This window comes from Ambystoma mexicanum, chromosome 2q (genome assembly GCF_040938575.1).
Source record: "Ambystoma mexicanum isolate Mex_15411 chromosome 2q, UKY_AmexF1_1, whole genome shotgun sequence".
Classification (NCBI taxonomy): Eukaryota; Metazoa; Chordata; class Amphibia; order Caudata; family Ambystomatidae; genus Ambystoma; species Ambystoma mexicanum.
Window position 1 is genome coordinate 1215196018 of NC_090924.1, and position 22036 is coordinate 1215218053.

Genomic DNA, 22036 nt, shown 5'->3' on the forward strand with positions numbered 1-22036 from the left:
ATTTTTAAAATACATTTTTTGTAGCATACACGACCGTGCTGAACACATTTGTTATCAGCAAATGTTAAATAAAAAACAATATTAAATACCCAAAAATGGATTTATTTAAAAATGTGGTGCTTGCAGATGAAGCATATAGAATACATTTAAAAAACTCTTGCACACTCAAAACACTGTGTCAAAGAGTGTTCTTCTTTTTTACAGCCACGTGAACCATAATATTAAACATTTACACAAGGTTTCTAGGCTTCCAATCAACCGGAGTCTTCTTGCTGGTTGTGAAATCTCGCAACTAAGCAGGAGGTGGAGGAGGTCAGACATCTTGGCACTGTTCACTCACAATTCAGTTTTCAGAAGTTTGAGTGCTTTCTTCATATTTTCGAACACTGCAACCCAAAACAGATTTCATTAAATAACAACTTTGGGAAACATCTTGTATGACAAAACGTGTTTAGGTCATACTTTATTGTATGATTCAAGGGCCTCCTCGCAGTGGAGGGCCACCTTTGCGCATGCCGATGTGCAATTCAGAATCTGTGGTAGGTGTGATGGTCCCACTCACTTCAAAAAACGACTTTTCAGAAAGACAGATTGACCAATGCAAATCTGTCCTTCCCAGGTGCAATGCTCTAACTGCCTGCACTGCCATTGAAATAGAAAAGGGACTAGGTCCATTTTCGGATGACGGTGGCCATTTTGGAACATGTTTCTCATGGGTGCATTTTTTTCTCTCCTATAGGAATTGGACTTGCACTGACTTTGTGCATACACCGCCTGCAGTGAAAAAATAATCGCGCCCAGGAAAGGCGGATTGTGATTGGTCAATCTGCCTTTCCCGGGTGTGAATGTCAATTGTTTGGCATGACATAGTGTCATGATTTAGAAGGGGACACTTTTCCACTGCTTGGGAGACAATCCAAAAATACACACCTTGCAAGTGATTTTATCAGCTGACGGAGATTTACAAAACCCAGGTGATTTGCAAAATGTATCTCTTTAAAGTTTGGGGACTAATTAAGGAGGCAACTGCCATGTCTCTTTCCGTGACTAAGCCACCTTGTTTGATTAAATGTCTTTTGTAATAAATTGCTGTTGCTGATATTTTGACATTATCACTAAAAACGCTCTCATTATTTATTCTTTAATTTGACATGTTCATTTCATCATTTTATCACGAGACCCCATTTCCGCTGCCGGATTTTGGGTAAACTGCCACTTCCAAACTTTCATGTGGAAAATATGCTTTTCCTAGCAGGAGAAATTCACATAATGATGCTGACCATGTGATGCTAAGCCATTGTGTCGCATGATCTACTACGTGTGTGTATGTGTAGTGAAAACATAATTCCAAAAGAATAGAAGTTGACCACACGCAATACCTGGAATTTCTGCGTTTCTAAACTTGAATCTTGCCTGATTTACAACAGAAACTCCTGCCATATGTGACTCACATAGTTGCCATTTTATACACTCCGCATAAAAGGACGGTGTGGTTGTGTAAAATGGCCATGTAATGAAAATGATCAATTACAGTTCTGTTTACCTTTCAAATGTGTGTTTTCCATGGTAGTGTCTAAATGGCTTTCAGTGCCATCTGCTGCTGCCTAGTGCTGCTCGGTTTTCCTCTGGTGGCAATAAACTGGGCCCCGAGATTCAGCATGGGATATTGTTTTTACCATGGCCTATTTTGCAGACGGGCGTCACGAATGAACACTACTCAGCAAATAATGAATGCCCACACATTTCATCGACAATACCACCCATAGTAGTTGCCATGTGACGATCACGTGGCATTCCTGTATCTGCCTCCACGTCATTTAAAGACTTGGGCCTCTTGAGTTACATGGCCATGATTACCTGATGTATGTACCCTGATGAAGACGTGTTCAGATTAACATTTAGGTTGAAACCGGTCTGTGTGTTGAAAGTAGCCTGAAAATGGAAACAATAGTCTACTAACAATCTCCTTTATTGGCTACTTATATTTATGATGTTGTATTGTGTGTTTTAATTATGTGTGGCTTTCACAACACGCAGTTTGTCTTTTATATTGTATGAAGATGTGGAATAGTATTGAGTTCTTGGAAGTCTGGAATGTTAAAGTGTGGTATGTTAGTGTGGAATGGTGGATTGTATTTTTAGGACTAATATTTCATGTCCATTGTTATCTTCGTACTGTTGACCTGCCTTTGATTTTTTTGATTGATATTTCATTTTTGTAATGATTACATAATTTAATTAGATGTATTGTTCCAGATTCATTTTTCAGTTTACTGTGTTTCACTTTCACTACATCACCAATCAGCATTCTACAAAATGACTTTTCTTTGATCATGCCCGGTGGGTGGGATTTGTAGAAGAGCAATGCTTTTTTTTGTTTTACTGCACAACCAATTTAATAGGATCATAGCTAAATGGGATGCACGGGAACTGTTAGTGGTCTATGGATGCAAGCAGCCCGTTCATTTCCATCATGCGGTCACCAAAACTACTTTGATTCTACAATGTAGGAATTATATATTACTTGGGTGTTGAAAAGCATTTGTTATCAGATCTCCAAGGTCTTGACTCTAAAGTAGGTGTTTCATAATTTAGGGAGTGTGTATATTATCAACCGGGGCACCGGCGACAAGCCTCTTCTTGAAAGCATGCCAGCATGGGTAATGAAGGATAGGCCTGGTGTAAATTGCTTGTCCACCTTGAGAAATGTCTCAGCTGGTGTGCTGCTCCTTCTAGATGTTGGTGTAATTTGGCTTGAAGATTGTCCATCTCACTGGTCATTCCCTCATCAAAACAACATCTCTACGTTTATATGCACAATTTGATCTAAACATTCCAGTTTGCTTGAAAAATTCATTACAATCACACATATAACAAAACATTGGTAATGCTTTGCAAATGGGACTTCTGTCGTGTTGGGGCTTTACAAAAAAAAAATAACAATCTTCCAATCTGCAGACCTACTGGCTTTGTCAGTGTTTTTTTTTTCCAATGGAGGCCATGATGTATTGGCAGCATTGTATAGGTTAATAGACCAGGATACCAAGCCAACATGGGCGCCTTTTTCGGCCACACATAGTGACAAGCATAGGTATTAGTAGTAATAACCATAATCACAGCAAAAATACCACACACTATGTTGTGCAGCATATATGTGAAAAACACATCATTGTTAGAAGTGGGCATTTGGAGAAAGAAATACAACAACTCTCTCTCCAACTTAAACAGTTGCACTCACTTCTACAAGATGGCTGACACCATAATAGAGCTTTCATCATTATGCGCTCACTCTGCATCACAGAGAAACTGAGTGGCCACTCTAACATGTATGTTCAAGACGAAGGCAAACAGCTAAAGCTCTTAATAGCCAGAGCTTAAAATAAATACAATTGACCTTGAATAGACGATGGCCCATGCCAACAAAGACCCTTGTGGGACCCAAGAAGTATTACAATGTAAAGTGGCTTCTCCCAAAACTGAACAGAAGTCACCACATTGGTGGAATGGCTCATTAGATGATTAAATCAGAGCGATACTGCAAACACATCCTCAAATGAGATGGGAGATGGATGAGTGAAGTAGCAGATGACTTGCAGTAATGCACTGCATCAGCACTTGAAACTCTCTTCATCCAAATCTAAAAATGGCATCTTATATACGTGCCCATCAAATACTTACACAGGTCACAATCTGTGGGTTCATAGGTATAGCGATGGTTGGAATATTTCCCAGGAATATCAGCTCTTACGACCATGGAAGGATCTAAAGTAGAAATAGAAGAGGAACAATGACCTTTACAATATGCCTGCATACCATGTGTGTTAAACGGTGCAAACAAATGGGGCATGTTCTGTCTTGATACACAGTCGATACATGTCGTTTTTAATTGCTGAATGCATCTATAATCTGCCAGATATTGATGTGGAGGGAGTGAACCTGCTCATTTAAAGCTGCTTGATTTCTGTGGATCAAGTAACTCATTCTCTCGACCTGATTTGAGAGCTTGTACATGAGGTGTTGTGCTACTCAGTTTTGGTTGTCATGCAATGAAGTTTCAGCCCCGGGGGTGAGAACTGTCATAAGGCTGTGGTTTCAGGGGCTGAATAAAGGGTACATGGGGCGGAGTCACGACAGGTAAGCAGCAGTTTACACACCCACATCAGGTGAAATTTACAGAGAATTGGCAAAGGTTTTGATTTTAGCCACCCAGAAAGTGCGGAATGCAGGCTCGAACCACAACTTGACTCTTTTCAGCACTCGCGGCAATCCTCAAGCTTGGACTGGAGGCTCAAGAGGCCTGCAATGGCTGCATGCCAAACTGCAGTTTTTTGATGTGTACACACTAGCAAGCAGACGTACATAAGCTCCGATACCGGACACCCCAGGTGAGTCTTCCTATTTTCCCCTCTTGTACCGGCTAGAATACCATTAGAGCCCTTACCACCAGGCACTATTGCACGGCAGGTGGCCTTCGTCCTCGTTAGACGGTCATTGCCTTTATCTTGGAACCATTAACTAGGCGATAGTCACTTATTACACAATAGAGCCCGCTGGTGCAGGCTACAATGCTCCCAATAGGCATTAGATCACAGATGTGAAAAATACTTATTTTGCTCTATGGAGTCCCAAAACATTGGTTCAAATGGTGCAATTAATTTGCAGTTCCATTTACTTTTCTTAATCCGTTACATTTTACCCCTAGCAAGTTACACGCCTAAAGTGCATGCAACTACTGCTCTTCTTTTGAGAATTGGCTCCTCTTTGTGCAAAGAACTCATGGTCGGCAATAGACTGCAAAACTAGCAGGACACATTGATCTAAAGGTGCTTTGGGTGGTGAAGGGGGAACCAAATGACCACTGGAGGAGAAGACAAACGTGAGAACTGCATTCCAAATCCCAGATGGCCATACCAACAACCACCGGCTCCATGACCGCGATAAATCAGTGGGGACAACTTTTGATAGGGTTGCATCGATCTGTCTTGATTGACGCACCCCAAGGAGACCAGGCTCTTCCTGTGAGACTGAAGCCAGGGCAAGCCAGGTGTAATTAACTCCAAGATTAGAGTTCAGACACATTCAGCAGGGTCGGACTGGGCCATAAAAGGGTCTCGGGCACCAATGAAAAAGTGGGCCACAGTTCCCAATGGCTATTCATTCCTTTTGTGACTCTGTTTGAATAGTAACCGAGGGGGAAACTTTTTTTTAATAAAATGTGATGCAAATTGTGCATTTTAAAGAACATTTATTCAGCAACACTGGTCAAAACTATTAGCCGCAAAGTGAAGTCACTCATAAAACTGGTCCACATTGGCAAAACAGTGGCCCTATGACCAAAAAAAAAAACCACACTGGCCCACACCAGCATTTTGGTTCGGCCATGGACCTATTGCCCGATAGGCCAGTCCGAGCCGGTGCTGAAGCACTTCCTACCAATGGCAAATCAACCAACACACGTGATACCAACAACCAAAACAAATGTGCCACAAATAGCAGACATTTGGACACTTTATGAACGCACACAAATGTGATGTTCAAATGAAGCTGTAAGAAAGTTCTCTTGTGGTTTTGGAAAATATTTTTACTCTTGGTTCGATGGTCGGAGTCTTAGGCTATTAGAATAACTTACAATCCGTGTAAGCAACTACAATAGTGTGTTGTCAGACCCGTCTTTGTTGTGAGCCTATCGAAGCGCCTGACGTCAAGCCAACATCCTGCACTTAACTCTGCTGTGCAAAGAGTGAAGAATGATGCCGCACAAGGGGTGTGACTGTGTTACAAGTGTCTAAAAGGCAAATTGGCAAAAACATGTTCAGCCTCCTTACAGATGGAGAATTTGGTAGCCAAGAAAGTCTTTGTAAAGTGCAAAGGCATAAAGTAATCTAGAAGGGCACAGGCAGTGGTTCAAGAGGGATGAGGAATCGAGGATTGGCTCTGAAGGTGGCTTGGGCAGCGGAGAGTGTGGGGCGGGAGGTGGTGAGAGGCTGAGACACTGCGAGCCAGGCAGGTGAGGTAGGCACATTTCCATCATCTGTTTTGCTGCACCTGCCTTAGGCGGGGGTGCACTGCTACCATACCTGTTGCTACACCCGCCTCACCTTTTGTTTATTAATTGGAGGTGCTGAACCCCTCAGGCAGCCCTTTCAGCCAACGGGTCCAATGGGTGAAAGGGCTGGGGTTAGGTGCCTCTATGGCTAGTGGCGGAAGTGAAGGAGGCCAGCAGAGCCCTGGCTGGGGAGCAGCTTTCAGAGACTGCAGGGGCTCTCCCAGGGCTACTCCAGTCCACTTAAAGCCCTGGCCACAGGGACACGAATAACACAACTGTGAGGCATACATTAAAATACTGCAACACTTGCACACTGCCAAGTATCCCAGTCTACAGTTTCAATCGGGTAGGGCATGTTCAAATCACCCACAAGGGGCGCTTCCCTGTTTTCTGTGCGAGTGAAACCACAGGCCCCAAAACATGCTCGGAATGGAGAAGTAAGAGCCCAGACATCCATGGGCAACCCAGAGGAGTCTGTTGCACGTCCATGAAGCTGGGTGCAAGTGCAACTTTTGATTTCTCTGGCTATGAATTCTGTGCCATCTGCTTTGCAAGAAGGCACTTCTATATTGACAGACTGCCCTTTGTAATGTATGCATTGCATTCACTACCAGGGACAAACTGTTCAGCACTAACAATTACGCCCATTACATAAAGAACACCTTGTCAAACAGCCTACGCGTTTCCAACTCTGGGCTAAAGGATGTAATTAGATTTCCCTGTTTCCAATGTGACATTTCAGACTAGCTCCAAATAGAAAGAGAAAGATCCCCACAGAAAGCGAACAATTCATAAAGTAACACAAATAGGAGCATTTCAAGCTTGGGGCCGCAGAGTGGTATGATAGGTCATTTATAACGCGCTTAATACCCAGAGGTTTCTAAGCGCGGACCCGGGGATTGAACCTGTGGTGCTCCGTGTCGTCTTGCTTCCAAGGCGAGCACGTTGCCCCCAAGCTATCCTTCCGGGACAAAAGTGGGAAGGTTAAGCTAAGTGTGCAGGCTGAACAGCGCAGGGGCGCTATGATAGTCCCAGGACAGGCGCCTGTCCACTGATCCGCTCCCCGCTTATCTGATCAGGAGCTTGGGCACTGAAGCACGTTGCCCAGTCGCCGCAGTCCAGTTCGCCAAACCTAGGCTTGAATCCTGACAGGGGAAGGGGGGGAATTTAGCCCGTCATCTGGTAATAGTGACAGCTATTACCACATGGAAGTCATTATTGACCTGCCCTGTGCCAAGGAGAATGCAGGCAAAAACGACTCCTTTTGACTGCAATCCGAGCATTACGATTTCAGAGAAAGGGAAACAACAGAATCAATTTCTGTTCAATCAATTTCTCAGCAAAAATTATTTCAACAAGAGACTCCTCTGCCTCAAGTCACTCCCCCTTCCACGTTATAGGCCACATCCAATGTATCACGCCAAAGTGAGAGCTAAGACATGGGGAAATGCTTTCAATTTCAGTCTTGGGAGGATAGCTCAGGGGCCACGTGCTCGCCTTGGAAGCAAGGCGGCACGCGCTTAGAAACCTCTGGCTATTAAGCGCGTTATAAATAACCTATCATATCATATAGAGAAACCCTTCACTTTGACATTAGATGCCATGCATGCAAATCTGCGTACTTTCTAAAGACAACCCAGTTTAAAGAGCAAATTAAATGTGGATACATTTTAGCCATTTACTTTAGCCACTATTAAACTAAAGTTGTATAATTCGCGCCTCAACCATAAAACCTATACCTCCATTAGCACTGTGTGATAGTGACCCGTCCCCAACCTATGGCTTCGCAGGGCCATAACGTGTGTGGGCAATTATCCCGCTGGAATGTCCTTTTCCCGGTTTGAAAAGGCTGCATTATTACAGAGGTTAGAGGCTGGATAAATCCGGCAAGAACGGCTCTATATAAACATGATATTGTTTACTTGACGGATCCCACTTAAGTTGTACACTTTTGCAGATGTGGTTTTACAAAGCTGCAAAGTCCCACCCGGGTGGCAGCAAGTCTACCTTCAGAATAGCCTTTCCAATGTGGACAATGTGTAAAGCTACTTTTTCACAAGGGTTTGGAATTCTCCCAAGTTGTGACCTACCCACTGAGTAGACAGTCCTTGTCCATGATTGGGGGTTCACAGTGGTTTCCGTTTTCAAATGGATGTACCCCAGAATGTAATTGTGAACTTGGAGTATATTATGTTTCCCAGCTAGGATAGTAGGTGATAGGGTTCTGCTACATGAACTTGTGCCTAAAGCAAAAGTTACAAATGATGTCTCAATGGAATATCATGCCCGAGGAGTTTCTAAAAATTGCCAGAATGATGATAACCATTTGCATTCGTGTGGATGACCCATCTCCGGATGCCTTAGATTTCAAATCCTAGTCCACCTTTCTTTCCCTCTTCTCCCACTCAAGCTCAAGATGCACATGACTGGCCCAGTAGTCCCTCTTCCCTGTTGTCTTCCGGCCTTTACGGGTGCTCTGGGAACAGAAAGCTTGATCATATCAGTCAACCCAGTAGTGCAATCCTTCAAATGCACACTTGATAAAGGAAAATAAGACGAAGCTCAAAACACAGTTGATCCCCAGTGTGATATCGTCTTGGTCAGGAAGCGGACAGTCCTGGCTAAAAAGCCAATATTACAGAAATGGAAGGGCCAGGACCTCGCGGGGCCAGGAGAATCTTCTGGAAAAATCAATTACGCCTTTGCCGTAGAACGGGCAATATCCTGACAGAAAGGGTGTGGAAGAAGATTCAGAAGATATGGCCAAGAGATGACTGGATGGGAGAGCCGGTGATGTCGCATCTTGAACCCTGTGAGGTGGTCATAAATGGCAGTGCCCTGTTGCTTTTTGTACTCTATTCATCTAGCGTCCATTTGACTTCTGATATTTTTTCATGAAAAACTCGGGCGACATTCACTATTGACATATGATATGCATATATGTATAAAAGTAAATCAAGAAATGTAGGTTGTTCAAGCCATTCCCCGATTTATTCCTGATCGTGTTCCCAATAAAATAATGCATTCCGGAATTTTCCAGAATCGAATCAGTCCATGTCCTATCAGTTTACAGTCCGAGATTATTTGGCTGCTTCTAAAAGACAGCCTAAGATATACTCCCCTGCCGACCGCTAAATACTTGCCTATATATTGGAACACTCGCTGCCAGCATAGTAGGACTGGGATTTTACCCTACTCAATAGCACGGGGTGCAGAGGGCGAAGAGCAGGATTATAGCATTGATTTAGCTCTTGATATTCAGATAATCTTTTTAGTATTTTTGAAATAAAAAAGGGAGTACCTACTTGCCAATGCCTGGAAGGTCTATCCGTGCTCTTCTAAACCGAGAAACTGCCACATTTGCAGAGGGAAATCTATCCCTTGCTGTATCATAGAGAGAAGAACAAGGGCCACTGTGTATAGAAGGCCTGGCCATCGCAGGGGCCGATACTCCAGTTTGTCAATTTTCCAACCTCCCGATCCATATGGACAGGAAAAAGCAACCCTTGCTTTAACACCCACCCCAGCGACTGTCAGCTATTTATCCCAATGTGCTCTAGTCTGCTTTGAACAGAGTGGTAATCCAGTCACACATGGTGCTCTGCACTGAAGCAATTAGTAACTTGGCTCACAGCTGCCTTTCAATGATGACCTTCAGCTTAAGTCACATTGATGTCTGTCCTTGACATCACCAACTAGTAACAGGGTCCATTTTGGAATACCTCTGATTTCGGGCAAATTTGCTCAAAGTCAGTATGCCTACCTGGTGCTCCAGATCGATGAAGGTTTTCTCTGTGAGTATCTGCCGCTGGCACACACAGACAGAGAACAAATTGGTCTTCAATTAGCCCCCAGAACTTCCATTACAGGCTGATAGCCTGTTCCCTATCTCAGCCCCCAATGGAGCCCTAGGGGAAAACGTTGTCTTATTAGCCGCCACTATCTCCTCCATCATACGACCCCTTGATTAACATGAAAGGTACTAGGGGCGGCAAAGCAACCCCTTACCATTTGCTCAGACATAGAACAGGTAAAATGTCTGGGAAGGATAAACCACAGATAGGGATAAGAATCTACCCGGGACAGAATGTCTCTTTTAAACCAACATCTCATCCATTTCTTGTCTCAGAGGAGATCTACAGGCCCTGTATTAATAACCAAGGAGTTTAGTCGCCAATATTCCTCCAACCTTTTCTACAACCCCCTGGAGACAGATACTCAGACCTCGCAGCTTATGACGATTTTGCAGCCGCAACCAAGATGATGTGCTAAATTTGCCATTTTCACATGTGCCAGAACATTTTGGAAACGCCACTAGACTGGAGCACAATATGCTATTTTGATAGCCAGTAGGTACTGCCTCAGTGGCCCCACACGTCACCTATGGTAAGGAATTCTCCTTGAGAAAGATTATTTTCCGTTTGTAGGCACAATAAGCACATTTTAAGGGGAATTCTAAGTTTAGTATCAACCTGTAACTATTGTAATGAAGCATACATCCTGCAGCAAAAGTTGTGTATGTGTTTCTCTTTATTGCTTCCCATTTTGAAAATGAATATCGCTACATACTGGGGGTCTGCACTGTATAATCACAGGGTGGTCTCCTCTGCATACAGGAGACAATTTATGACATCTGGTCCTTATATACAAGGCAGGTAGCAATCGGGTGATCTAGGAATTCAGGTAAGCAGGAGATACAATGAGACACGTGTGTATAGACACGTTATAAATACCATATCATATCATACACTGCAAGGGGACCACTATGGAGGCCCACTTTAACCTGGTTTCAGCCAGAAATGTCTTTCAAATGCGACCTCCCCTCGCCACCCTGACACGACACGCGTTACACGCAGGCAGCATTTCCATCAGACATAGCAGAGGTCCTGCAATAAGTGCACAATTCTATTTCTCCAATGCTCAGTAACATGTAATGTCTTCCAAATGGAATGTTTTTACTCGAACATGTATGTAAATCTACACGCTAAATGCTGCAAGAAAATCAGCATTCACTTTCTTCTGACATGGAAAATCAGAATAATGTTTCCGCTTGTTAATTGATAGGTAAAAACATAGGTGTATAGCCCACTGGCTAGTCCCGTGAACATACCAATTTAGAAAAAACACTGAAATAAATGAGTCTATAACTTAGTTCAGAGCTAGAAAGACTCACCCACAAATATAATCTTGGGGACGTATAGGCCATCAAGTAAAAGGTTCTTGTCCGTCGGGTCATGCTGCAAGAAAAATCACAGAGAGTTGGTGTTCAGGATTACAGGAATACATGGTGAAAACACGTCTCGGCTGAAAGTACCCTTCTACATAGCACTAGGCCCTGCCAAGTCTTTGGAGAACTGACGGGCACGTTTTTGCTCTGCCTCTGAAAGGATGTAATTAGTGATGTCATCAGTGATGTAGTCTCTGATGTCATCATTGTGGTCATACGCTGCACAGCAGTTGGCGAGTAGTTAAGGTGGCTTTACCTGAATTTTCTGCTGAATTTCAGGGGTTTTGTTGTATTAAGATTTCACCTTGAGGTCCCATTAACTAAGTTTTTGTTCAGTAAAATATAGTGCGGCAGTCCCTGCACTATATTTGTGTAGTGAGTTCCATTTGAAACCTGAAAAATGTATTGTTAATAACTTTTGACTTGTTTGATAGATTTGGCTGATATTTCGCAAAACTAATTTTTTGCGAAATATCAGCCAACCCTCCCCTGCCCCTCCAATTGGACATTTTGGGAAAGATTTGTTAAAAAATAAAAAAAGTTATTATGAAAGTAACTGAATGCTGTTTTAAATGCCATTTCAGCTTTCTCCCAATTAATTTTTCCATTGAGAAAAAGTCTAATTTTTGCTCAAACGCAAAACCCAAACCAATGGACGGAATTTGACCAGATACGAAAAACTCGGGCACGAAGCGTTGACTCAATTTCCGGGAGGCGTCTGGGGTTCTTGCGTCCAGTAGTTTTTTAAATATTTGTAGGAGAAAGGGGTGCCCCCTTCTCTCAAAATTATTGCTGTATCTCCAATGGTACATTGCAGCAGAGAGGTTAATAAGATGTTCAGAAATTTAAAAAGGCACCCATTTTTCGATTATTCTATTGCTAATTACTTTTGAATTTATGGATGGATTTGGAAGAAATTTTCAATACGTTTGTCAAGGACCCCCCAAACTGCATATTTTGGGAACAATATTTTCTAAAATGAAAAGGTTATTGAAAAACATTAAAACACTGTTTTCAGCCTACTCGCGATAATTTTCCCGTAGAGAAAAACTGCAGTTTTTGAACAGCTGTAGCGTGAAACCGCCTAGCAGAATTGTACCAAATAAGAAACAATTTGGCCACAATGTGTTAACTTAATTTTCTTGACTGGTTTGGGGATAAATCCATCAAGACGTTTTTAAAATATTCGACAGAGAACAGGGTGCCCTCTGCTCCTAAAACCGTTATATTGTGATTGGTGCTTTGCAGAAGAGAGGCTGATAACTTGACTTGCTGGATGGATTTGAACCCCTACTGGGCCCAGAAGGAACGTATTAGAAGGAACATGTCTAGTGGACACCGCCAAAGGCCCTGGCTAGTGGCCTGGTAGTGTTTTAAAATATACAGTGGGCACGACTAAAGGCCATGCTCACTGGCTAGGGCCAAAGGCACTGGCACCAAAAGACACGGCCACCTATTTGTTCTAAAAGAAACCGCCATGGCCTGTAAAAAAAACAATGCCATAACAAAACCCTTGAAATTCACTGAAAAAAGAAAAAAAAAAACTTTAGTTAAGGTGCAGTTCAGTTGAACAGATTTAACGCAACAAAAACCTTGAAATTCAGCGGATATGCGAAGTCATGACCAGCACGTTCTCCTTGCAAAGCCCATGAGCACATACATATCATTAGAGAAGGGATTCACAATGACATACCAAATGGCATTACGGGGGACATCAACCCTCAAACCCCTGCAAAAGTATCAGCCAATGATGGAATTAAATTAAATGTGCAGTGTAGGCCAAAGCTAGTGGTTGTAATAAAGCCCCACCTGTTAAAAACTATGCAGCCTCCCTAAGAGATGCTAAAGTGCCCCCTAGGCGCTAGACTAACACTGATGCTAGAGAATCCACTAATGAAGGTTCTAAATATGCTGTTAGTGAAAACATTACTGAGTTTAATCTACATAGCTTCACCAGGTGGAGCCAAACAAATACCTATAACTGATGGCTGTGACCTTTGTCGCTCCATATGTTTTGGACTACAGTTTCCATCAGTCCTAGCTAGCATATTCAATGGGAGGCCTCATGGGAGTTGTATTCCAAAACATTTGGCGGCCACAGGTTTTCAAACTTCTGACCTAAGAGGTAAAACTAAGCAGCCTAGGCACATTTGTAGATGCTTTCTGCCCCCACATCCGTAGCGATAGGTAGTGTGGAGCGCTAAAGTTTCCCGTGGCCATGCATGACAAAGCTGTCAGTAATGTGTTTGCTTGTAATTCTGGGAATTGTAGTTTCCCTAAATATCATTGGAAAGAACAAACTACAAGTCCCAGAACCCAAACGAAAAAAGGCATTACTGCTTCGCCTTCTCACAAAGTCACGGGACAAATGAGAGAGAGACCTGCGTGGTGCCACCTGTGAGCCAAAACAAAACTGGTATTTAATTCAGCAACTAACTTTAGAAACAGCAACCGTGTAAATAATGATTATATAAATGCACCTTTCCAAAATGATCCGATACGACAACTCTCGTATCGGATGAACTTTAAACCTTTAAATGTCGATGAAGTCATGTACATGCAACCTTCACGGAATTTGCAAACATGCCGAACGGGTTTCACGTTTTGCATAAGTAGCACATTCCATTTCCTTCTGAACTGTGCGTGTACACACGGCCAGATGGGCCTCTAAAGCAGACGGGAAGATGGGCCTCTAAAGCAGACGGCAAGATGGGCCTCTAAAGCAGACGGGAAGATGGGCCTCTTAAGCACATGGCAGGATAGGCGTCTTAAGCACACTGGAAGATGGGCCTCATAGGCACACGGAAAGATGGGCCTCTAAAGCAGACGGGAAGATGGGCCTCTAAAGCAGACGGGAAGATGGGCCTCTAAAGCAGACGGGAAGATGGGCCTCTAAAGCAGACGGGAAGATGGGCCTCTTAAGCACATGGCAGGATAGGCGTCTTAAGCACACGGCAAAATGGCCTCTAAAGCACACTGGAAGATGGGCCTCATAGGCACACGGAAAGATGGGCCTCTAAAGCACACGGAAAGATGGGCCTCTAAAGCACACGGAAAGATGGGCCTCTAAAGCACACGGAAAGATGGGCCTCTAAAGCACACGGCAGGATGGGCCTCATAAGCACACAGCTGGGTGGGCTTCGGTGGGATTGATCGGCAGGTTTCCATTGGGTTATTCCAGAATGGAGACTTTCGTTTCCTGTATCACAGGTTGGGACTGCACCATAAGGCACTCTGCTCTTTTGGGACTTGAGGGCACCCTGCTAATAGCTGAAACAAACTTTTAAAAAAATGTTAAGCATTGAAGACAAGATGCAAGGGGGGGGTTGTGGGGTGAGGAGGCTATAGCCCCAGGTCTTTTGGTTGTAGCCCCGGACAGAAGCTCAGGTGCTACAAATAAACTGCTAGCTAGCCCCGAGTCCCGACAGTCCTGACATTAGTGTAGCCCCTGATTTCTTCTAGACCTAGCAACACCCCTGCTATAATGCGACCCCAATGGAATGGAATGTGGGCAGCGGACCTCTGGACTGGCACAGTGGAGGCCTCGCAGTGAAAGATTTTGCAATTATCTGCATGGAGTGAGCGCAATCGCCTTTCAGCCACACTTGGCTTTTTAGCCAACAGCACTCTGCCTTAGTGGATTTGTAGTTTTTAGTGGATTTGTAGTTTTGGTTTTCACATTTAGAGCCATGGCGTGCAAGATCCGGGACGGGCGGCCACTTGCCATCTGTGCTATTCGATTTGTGTGTGTGTGTGTGTGTGTGTGTGTGTGTGTGTTGCCCCTGGGGTTCAGGGAGGATCCGTCCAATGCGTTGAGAAATTAGTCAATATTCTGCGCTGCTATTGTCATTCTGACATCGCTGTGAAGGGGCCCGCCCCACACCGGAGTGGGCCCCCCAGCCCGGGTCTTATGCTCTGGATTCTGGGACTCGCATGAGTGTATTTACAACGTTCAAGCAAAACGTTCATGTGGAATAGCACCAGGATTGGGGGGCCGAATAGCCCATGGAAAGTGAACACTGGGGTGCTTTTTAGTGATGCTTACTCGCACACCAATTTAAACCCCTCTTCTGCTCAGAATCGGCGACACGATTGTTAAAGAACATTCATTTTAGGCTCGATGCCAACAGTTTTAAAAGAATACCCATTTCTACATATATGCAATTTATTTTGCTGCTTTTCTAGTGAGCACCATATTTCAGGAAATGACATAATTATCATGTGACCATGAAACTACAAGTACCAGCTTGTAAAGTGCTTCATGCTAAGAATCCAGGACTCGGGCGAGTTTGATGCTATGTTATTTCATGTGCTTTTGGGGCTCGATAACAGATCTGGGAGCCACACAGTGAATCTGTGAAATCGGTTCAATTAAATATATTGTATTTCATGGCTTTTTTGTGAGACACCAACTGCGAACCTGTGCTGATTAGCATCTCAAATACAAAGTTGGGCGGGGGGGGCATATTCAAAGACACGACACATTCGAATCAGGTTAGTCAAAGCTCTCACGTTCCCATTCCATGTTTTGGAAGGCCATCCAGTCTTTTTCCTTGGAATTATGGGACTGGTAGTAATTTCAATTGATAAAAAAACAAAACGACAAGTCTCAAAATTCAAAGATAAAAACTGTATTGGATGTTTTTGCCAACATTTTCCTTTTCCAGTTCTGGTTTTAAGTTTGCCTTCTTGGCGCTGTAGTCCTGGATTTCCCCATTATAAATCCAGGACAAATCCCTGAACTCAAACTTGAAACCAGGACTGGAGTAGCATCTCCCAAATGGAATGGGTAATATTGCAATTTATTACAGCTAAACACAGCAGGGATACCTGCAAAGGTTAATGTTTAGACCAAGGGCCCCCTCCCCAAGTACCAAAAAGAAAAAGAACTGCAAGAGTTAATATCAAGAAAACTTACAACAATATTCAGGAGGATGAACTTCTCGGCTATCTTCTGTATGCCCTTGTGTTCAGCAAAGGCTTTCTTCAGAGCTGTAAAACACACAACACGTTTCAGTAAATGTTTGCTGATCGCAGGCCCAGGTCCCTCCCCTGCCGTTGTCTCACACCTGCACTGCCCACTTGGCAAACCCTGCACTCAGGGACTGTTTCTGTATCCCTACAGTCCCCCTACCAGACCCTGACACCTGTTGTCTGCATTTACCCATGCACTTGCCACATGCTGGCCACTACTCACTTACTGTTATCATCTTGTACTGCACTTGCCACTTGCTGGCCGTTACTAACTTACTGTTATCATCTTGTACTGTCCCTGCCCCCTTCCCACGCACTTGCGTGATCTGAATGACACCTGGCCTAGTAGGATCGTTGTGTGCCCTCCCTCTGTTCCCCTCCCTTGCCTCGTCGCGCCTTGAAGCACTTGTGCATAGGCGCGTTATAAATGCAATATCATATCAAACACATCAGTCTGTTCCCCCTGTGTGAAATGTGTGCCACGCAACCTGCAAAGACCACACTGCACACAGTCGATGAGAGTTGGCTGCAGAACCACAGTATGCGCCTGACATTCACTCCATAGTTAATCATCCTTAAAGCAGCAAAGAACCCGCATTAACATGGCAAACGAGCAAAGACAAGGCTGGGAAATTCTAGCGTATTGAATCACGGGATCGTAGCTTTTAAAGCCTTTTGCTATTATATGACAAGTCTTTTCTATGGATCAGAGCGCACGCAATTTCATGGTGGATTATTGGCTCTCTAACCCTTTGCATTCCTTTCGCCTAGAACCAACTGAAGGGTTCATCTGATGCAGGGCAGGTGCGTGCAAGGAGGAAGATTGTAGCAGCTGCAATTACTTGCTTAATCACACATAATCTCACTGGGTTGCTAGGATACCAGACCGTAATCGCCCAGCTACCAAACCGGTTCCTAACAGGCCGGACTGGGTCCATTCACTTACGGCTCTGCGTGAACGTCAGTGCCTAGGCGACCACTCTGGAATCCAATCAGGGGACGGTATTGCATCAGGGACCAGCGCACGGTTCTCGTTCATATTAAACTGATTCTGGGCTAGAATAGTGGTGTGCTGTTGTGCACCTGTGGCCGAAGATGATTTAATGTTCCCGGGGTGACTAAACGTCATTTGAGACACCTGACCCCAGTCCTTGGCTGTCCTTCCTCTGAATTGCATTCTGGGAGTTGCAGCATTTGGGCAGTTTAATGACAAAAGTGGACTAAGTCAATGCAAAGTCCAGGACTGGACTAGGGCGACACCTGTGACATGGCGCAATCTGCACGTAAGCACCAAAATGCACTAAAGAAAGTGAGGAGGACTAGGTGGATGACCCTCGTGACATGGGAGACGTTCAGAGCTCGGGAAAGTGGAGTGTGGGTAAAGGTGCAATCTGGTAAGCCTAGCTGGGCATATATGCTTAAGTGACTGTATCCCACAAGTACGCAACCTATCCTGGCACGTGCCCCACGGAACAACAGCAGGGAGAGTGCCTAAAGTGATTCAGTTCCTAGTGGGCATCACATATAACTTCACATAAGCAGACTGCACAGCTCTTCGTCTGTTATCTTAGAAAAACTCGAATGTATGAATATCTTGCATAGCTTGACACCATATCCAGCAGTGCATAGGTTTAGTAAAATGAACATTCGAGTTGTGTTCTCCCTTGTAGGCCCATTGTAGTTAGACAAAACAAGGCATTCAGTTTACAAATTCAATGTGCCACTGCGAAAACACTGTCAGAAAGGGCTGATCCTACGAGCATGTCCAGGAAGCTGCAGGGCATGGGCGCAATTTTAGGGGGGCGGGGGTATTTGTCCCCCCCAACTTTCATGGCACACCATGTTGTCCCCATTCATTTGGCTGGGGCACCTTTTCATCAGATGCCATGCCCCCCCCCCCCCCCACACACACATGTTCAGCAAAGTTACTCCACTGCTGCAGGGAGAAATTGCTCCAGTCTGCCGGCGCCGGCGCTTCACGTGGTATTATTTACCCTTAGTCCTTTGTTTCTGTTTGTTTTGCCACTATGCATAGCTCTGAATGGTTTTTCTTTCACTCTCGTCGTTCCTTCCATTGACAATCAGGCAGAAGCAGCTCAGGGTCTCGCTTCTGCAATCTTGTAATTGTAGACCTTTACTCAAGTGTGTGGATAACAGTATCCTTTGTTCTCGTTTCTTTATATGTTATCTGCACACTTGGAATTCACTCAATTGTTAATTGGGGTCCTTTAAAAAGCAGGTTTAACAGGCCTTTCACCAATACAGTATTAAAGAATAGATTATGTCTTTCTTTTTCTCTGATGAATTGCCATTTTTTTAAAACCATACAACAATAAAATAAAGAATACATGTAGACAATGTGCTGCTAACATTACTATGTACAGATTCATATCATGCTTAAATTGCCATGTATTACCTTGAGAGTGTGGGCAGTCGTCTCTGTGGTTAATAACCATCAGTGGTTTGTTGCTGTTGAAGAAAAGAAAGAGACATGGGGGTGACACACCGTTCCGTCAAACTCTGATCATGTGAGTGACTGCAGGGGGCACTGTGCAGCTCGAGCCTAGCTGGAATGCGGGAGACAGTGGGAGGGAGCATGGAAGGGGGTGGGGGGCTACTGGTCGCCGGGTGTTCTCGGAAGAGTCGTACCACATCAGTGGGAGACACTGTGCAGTCACTGGTGGTTAGACTAGGGCAGTGTCTGGCACACAGAGCCCGATGCTGCGAGTGAAGCTATTCTGGGAGTCACTTTGATAGGCATAGCTATCAAAATCCATCATACGCAGTGGTCGAGGTGTACGGAAAGAAGCAGTGGAACTATGCCCCCTGCTGGCCTGCATCCACTCCCCACAAACCCCATCACCACGCGCCCTCCCACACACAATACACACCCCCAAACACACACACCTGCTTTTTGAGGGAACACTCAGTGCATTGCACTGAAAGTGCAAGTTTCAACTGCTTCCTACACTTTGAAAATGAAACCATTCCGGCACGGTTTCTTTTTAAATTAAAAGTATAGTAACAGTAAAACTTAATTTAAAAAGTAGAGGAGCACGACTCCCGCTCACTTCGACCACTGACCATATGATTGGAACATTAGCACGACCAGGAAGAACGCAATTGGCGAGTGAGTGCACTACGTGACGCTCACGGTATGTACACTTCATCAACATGCCCTAGAGAATGCGTGGTAACAGTTCGCAAGTGCAACTGTTAGGTGTAACACGCATTGAAACATGCAAATCACCCAACCATATTTTGAATTCTTTTGTCATGGACACTACATACCAGAGTTAAATGACCCCGGCCCCAACGAACATTTCCATATAATAATGAACAGACACAGGAACCAATAGCACAGAAAGGACAACGTGTAATTGGCTACAGTTGTATAGTTTGAAGCATCACAATTGGAAGATATGTTCCATGTCCTAAACCTTCCATACATTTTGGTATAATTAACATTGCTCTTTATCTGAAGCCACGATCACATCAGATGTTTCCGTACCATGCCTGCAACTCCACAGCATATTCTTCGGGACAGTTTTTAAAGTTGCCGAGAATTTTCGAACTTTGTTCCCAACTTGCACTTTTCCAAAATAGAAACATTGCTAAGAAATTCCTTTACTGCTGTATCCTAACACGTACGCGATTTGTTTGCAAGCATTGGAAGTGCCCACTAGATGGCGCTATTGTGGCACGTAAGCAAACGTCCTCACCTGTTTTTGGCTTTGAACAGGCCTTCTTCATAGGTCTGGACCCACTCAAGGCTGTCGCCCCACCCTAGGGAAAAATGCCAAACAGGTGGATTGAAAGAGCATTTGTTGTCAATGACACACCGTGCTTTATTCAGACAAATACACGAATTGAAAAAGGAACTTAGTCTGTGTTCCATTTTCAGCGCACAGAGAAGTCTTGTGGTTGGATACATTTGAGAGACGACAGGCATTCGCATTTAGGCACAGACCAACCAGGCACTACATTTGCGTGCACTGTGTAACAAAAGCATCAAAAAACAGCACATAAAACAGAAAAAGAGCAGGAGGTTACATTTACAAGAAAGGCCCCCTTCTTACCCCGGGAAAGAGTCTGGACCTTTTTCACTTCTGGTTTTTTGCCATTGTCTTTAGCCAGGCCGTGGGAAGACAGCACGAGCAGCACCAACGCAGACAGGTGGCATGTTGCCATGATGAGCGATTACTGGAGAAAAATAAAATGCAGCAAAAGTGGTCATTCGTTTGGATCAAACCTTAATCTCGGGAGAAAAACCGAGCAAATCACCAAATACATTCACCCTACGACTAGTACAAGGCAATGAGTGCTTTCAAAAATATCGAACCGTTTAAGGAAAAAGAAGACTGCTCACTTAAACCCAGTTAACATAACCTCAAGGTGGGTTTGGGCAAGTAGCGAGGACAGCCTGTAGCCTGATATAAGCCACACACACGAAAAGAGACGAGAGGGGCATCGGACCACAAACATACTTTAAAACACACATATTACTTATTTAAAGTCTCTTCTGCAGATGAATCATAAACTGCATAAACTACGCAGAAGCCCATTTTGGGTCTCCCTTCACTTGGGTCTAAGCATCAGCTCTAGAGACCGAGTACAGAAATGTGCCCTGCCAGAGAAACCTATACACAACTGCCTGTCCCAAAAAACTTCCATAAACGTCGAAAACCTTGCCGACTAGGCCCCAGCATGTACTGCCAAGGGTGGAAATACAGTAAGGGGCGACAGGTTCCCCAATAATGCAATATATTCATCACTAGGGAATTCAGAGCTGAACAGCAAGCAGACGCCGAACCTGTTTTTCTAAGGCTCTGCAATAGGCAGTTGGACTCGCCCTGAAAACAAACACAGTTAATTCCGCACCGTGTGCTGAGTGCTGATGCTTCAAGCCCTGCTTCGTCCGTGGCAACGGAACACCCCTTCTTTAAAAAGAGGGGGCTCTATGCGTTTTTAACCAGGTCAGGACCCAATGGAAAGCTCTCTAAAGTGGGCAGGGACCCTCTTCCTGGCCCTGTACGGTAGGGCGAGCAGCCTCTCGTTTCCAGACCCTCCCCACTCGCCCTGCCCTTGATCGCTAGAGATTGCAGCGCCTGTAACCGGAGTCCAAGGCTCACCTGTTTGCAGGTGCGCCGCTGGCAGAGCGATGACAGCCTCACCTTTCCTCCGCCTGCACTGGTCTCCGGTGCTGGGAAAGTGCAAGCCTGGGATGGGAACTTCTGAGAGGGAAGAAGCGGTATTTATACGCCCTGGCCGCTGGTCCCCACCCACTGGCCCGAGCACTCCATGCTAATGCACAATCGCCAAACTCCCTACCTTTAAAGCCTTATAATGCAATGCACATTTCAGAGTGCGTGCTCATTGTAACCAAGGACACTCGTGCATCATAGTTCTTATTTGCCGAGGCTTAGATTGTTCTAGAAGTATTTTTTTATAAAGAGTTCCTTGATATTTTGGCATGCGTCCAAGGACAGGTGTGCTTAAATGCAAACCTGATTTGCTCGAAGGCTGATTCGTCCCTTTACGATTGGATGGATGCTTGCTCCAGAAACATGTCCTAACTTTCTATGAGAAGGTGAAAGTGACGACAAGGAAATGCACGTGCGGCGGTCATCATAGCGTGCATAGCAGCTGCCTTGGGAGTGATGACGACTGCTTGGATGCGCTAAAGAACACTTCTGCCAGAAGCATCTTTTTTTGAGGATGCTATCAAAAGCAGGTTAAGGATGTGCAAATGAACTCCCGGGGCCCAGCTCGCCCTACCCATCCCACCA

General features: G+C 44.5%; 1 protein-coding gene across 2 annotated transcripts; it reads right to left on the minus strand.

Moving 5' to 3' along the window:
- Window positions 1–81: 81 nt before the first annotated feature.
- LOC138570049 (anterior gradient protein 2-A-like) lies at window positions 82–21552 on the minus strand. Of its 2 annotated transcripts, none has more exons than XM_069648612.1 (8): window positions 21422–21552; window positions 20327–20450; window positions 19970–20033; window positions 18664–18716; window positions 16192–16265; window positions 11220–11283; window positions 3679–3762; window positions 82–386 (listed from the first exon to the last, which is right to left on the minus strand). In XM_069648612.1, the coding sequence occupies exons 2-8, from the start codon at window positions 20436–20438 to the stop codon at window positions 337–339; spliced, it is 501 nt and encodes a 166-aa protein (XP_069504713.1). In that variant the 5' UTR covers window positions 20439–20450; window positions 21422–21552; the 3' UTR covers window positions 82–336. The 2 variants fall into 2 exon arrangements, with proteins under 2 accessions (XP_069504713.1, XP_069504712.1); XM_069648611.1 differs by having other exon boundaries at window positions 21380–21517.
- Window positions 21553–22036: the final 484 nt, after the last annotated feature.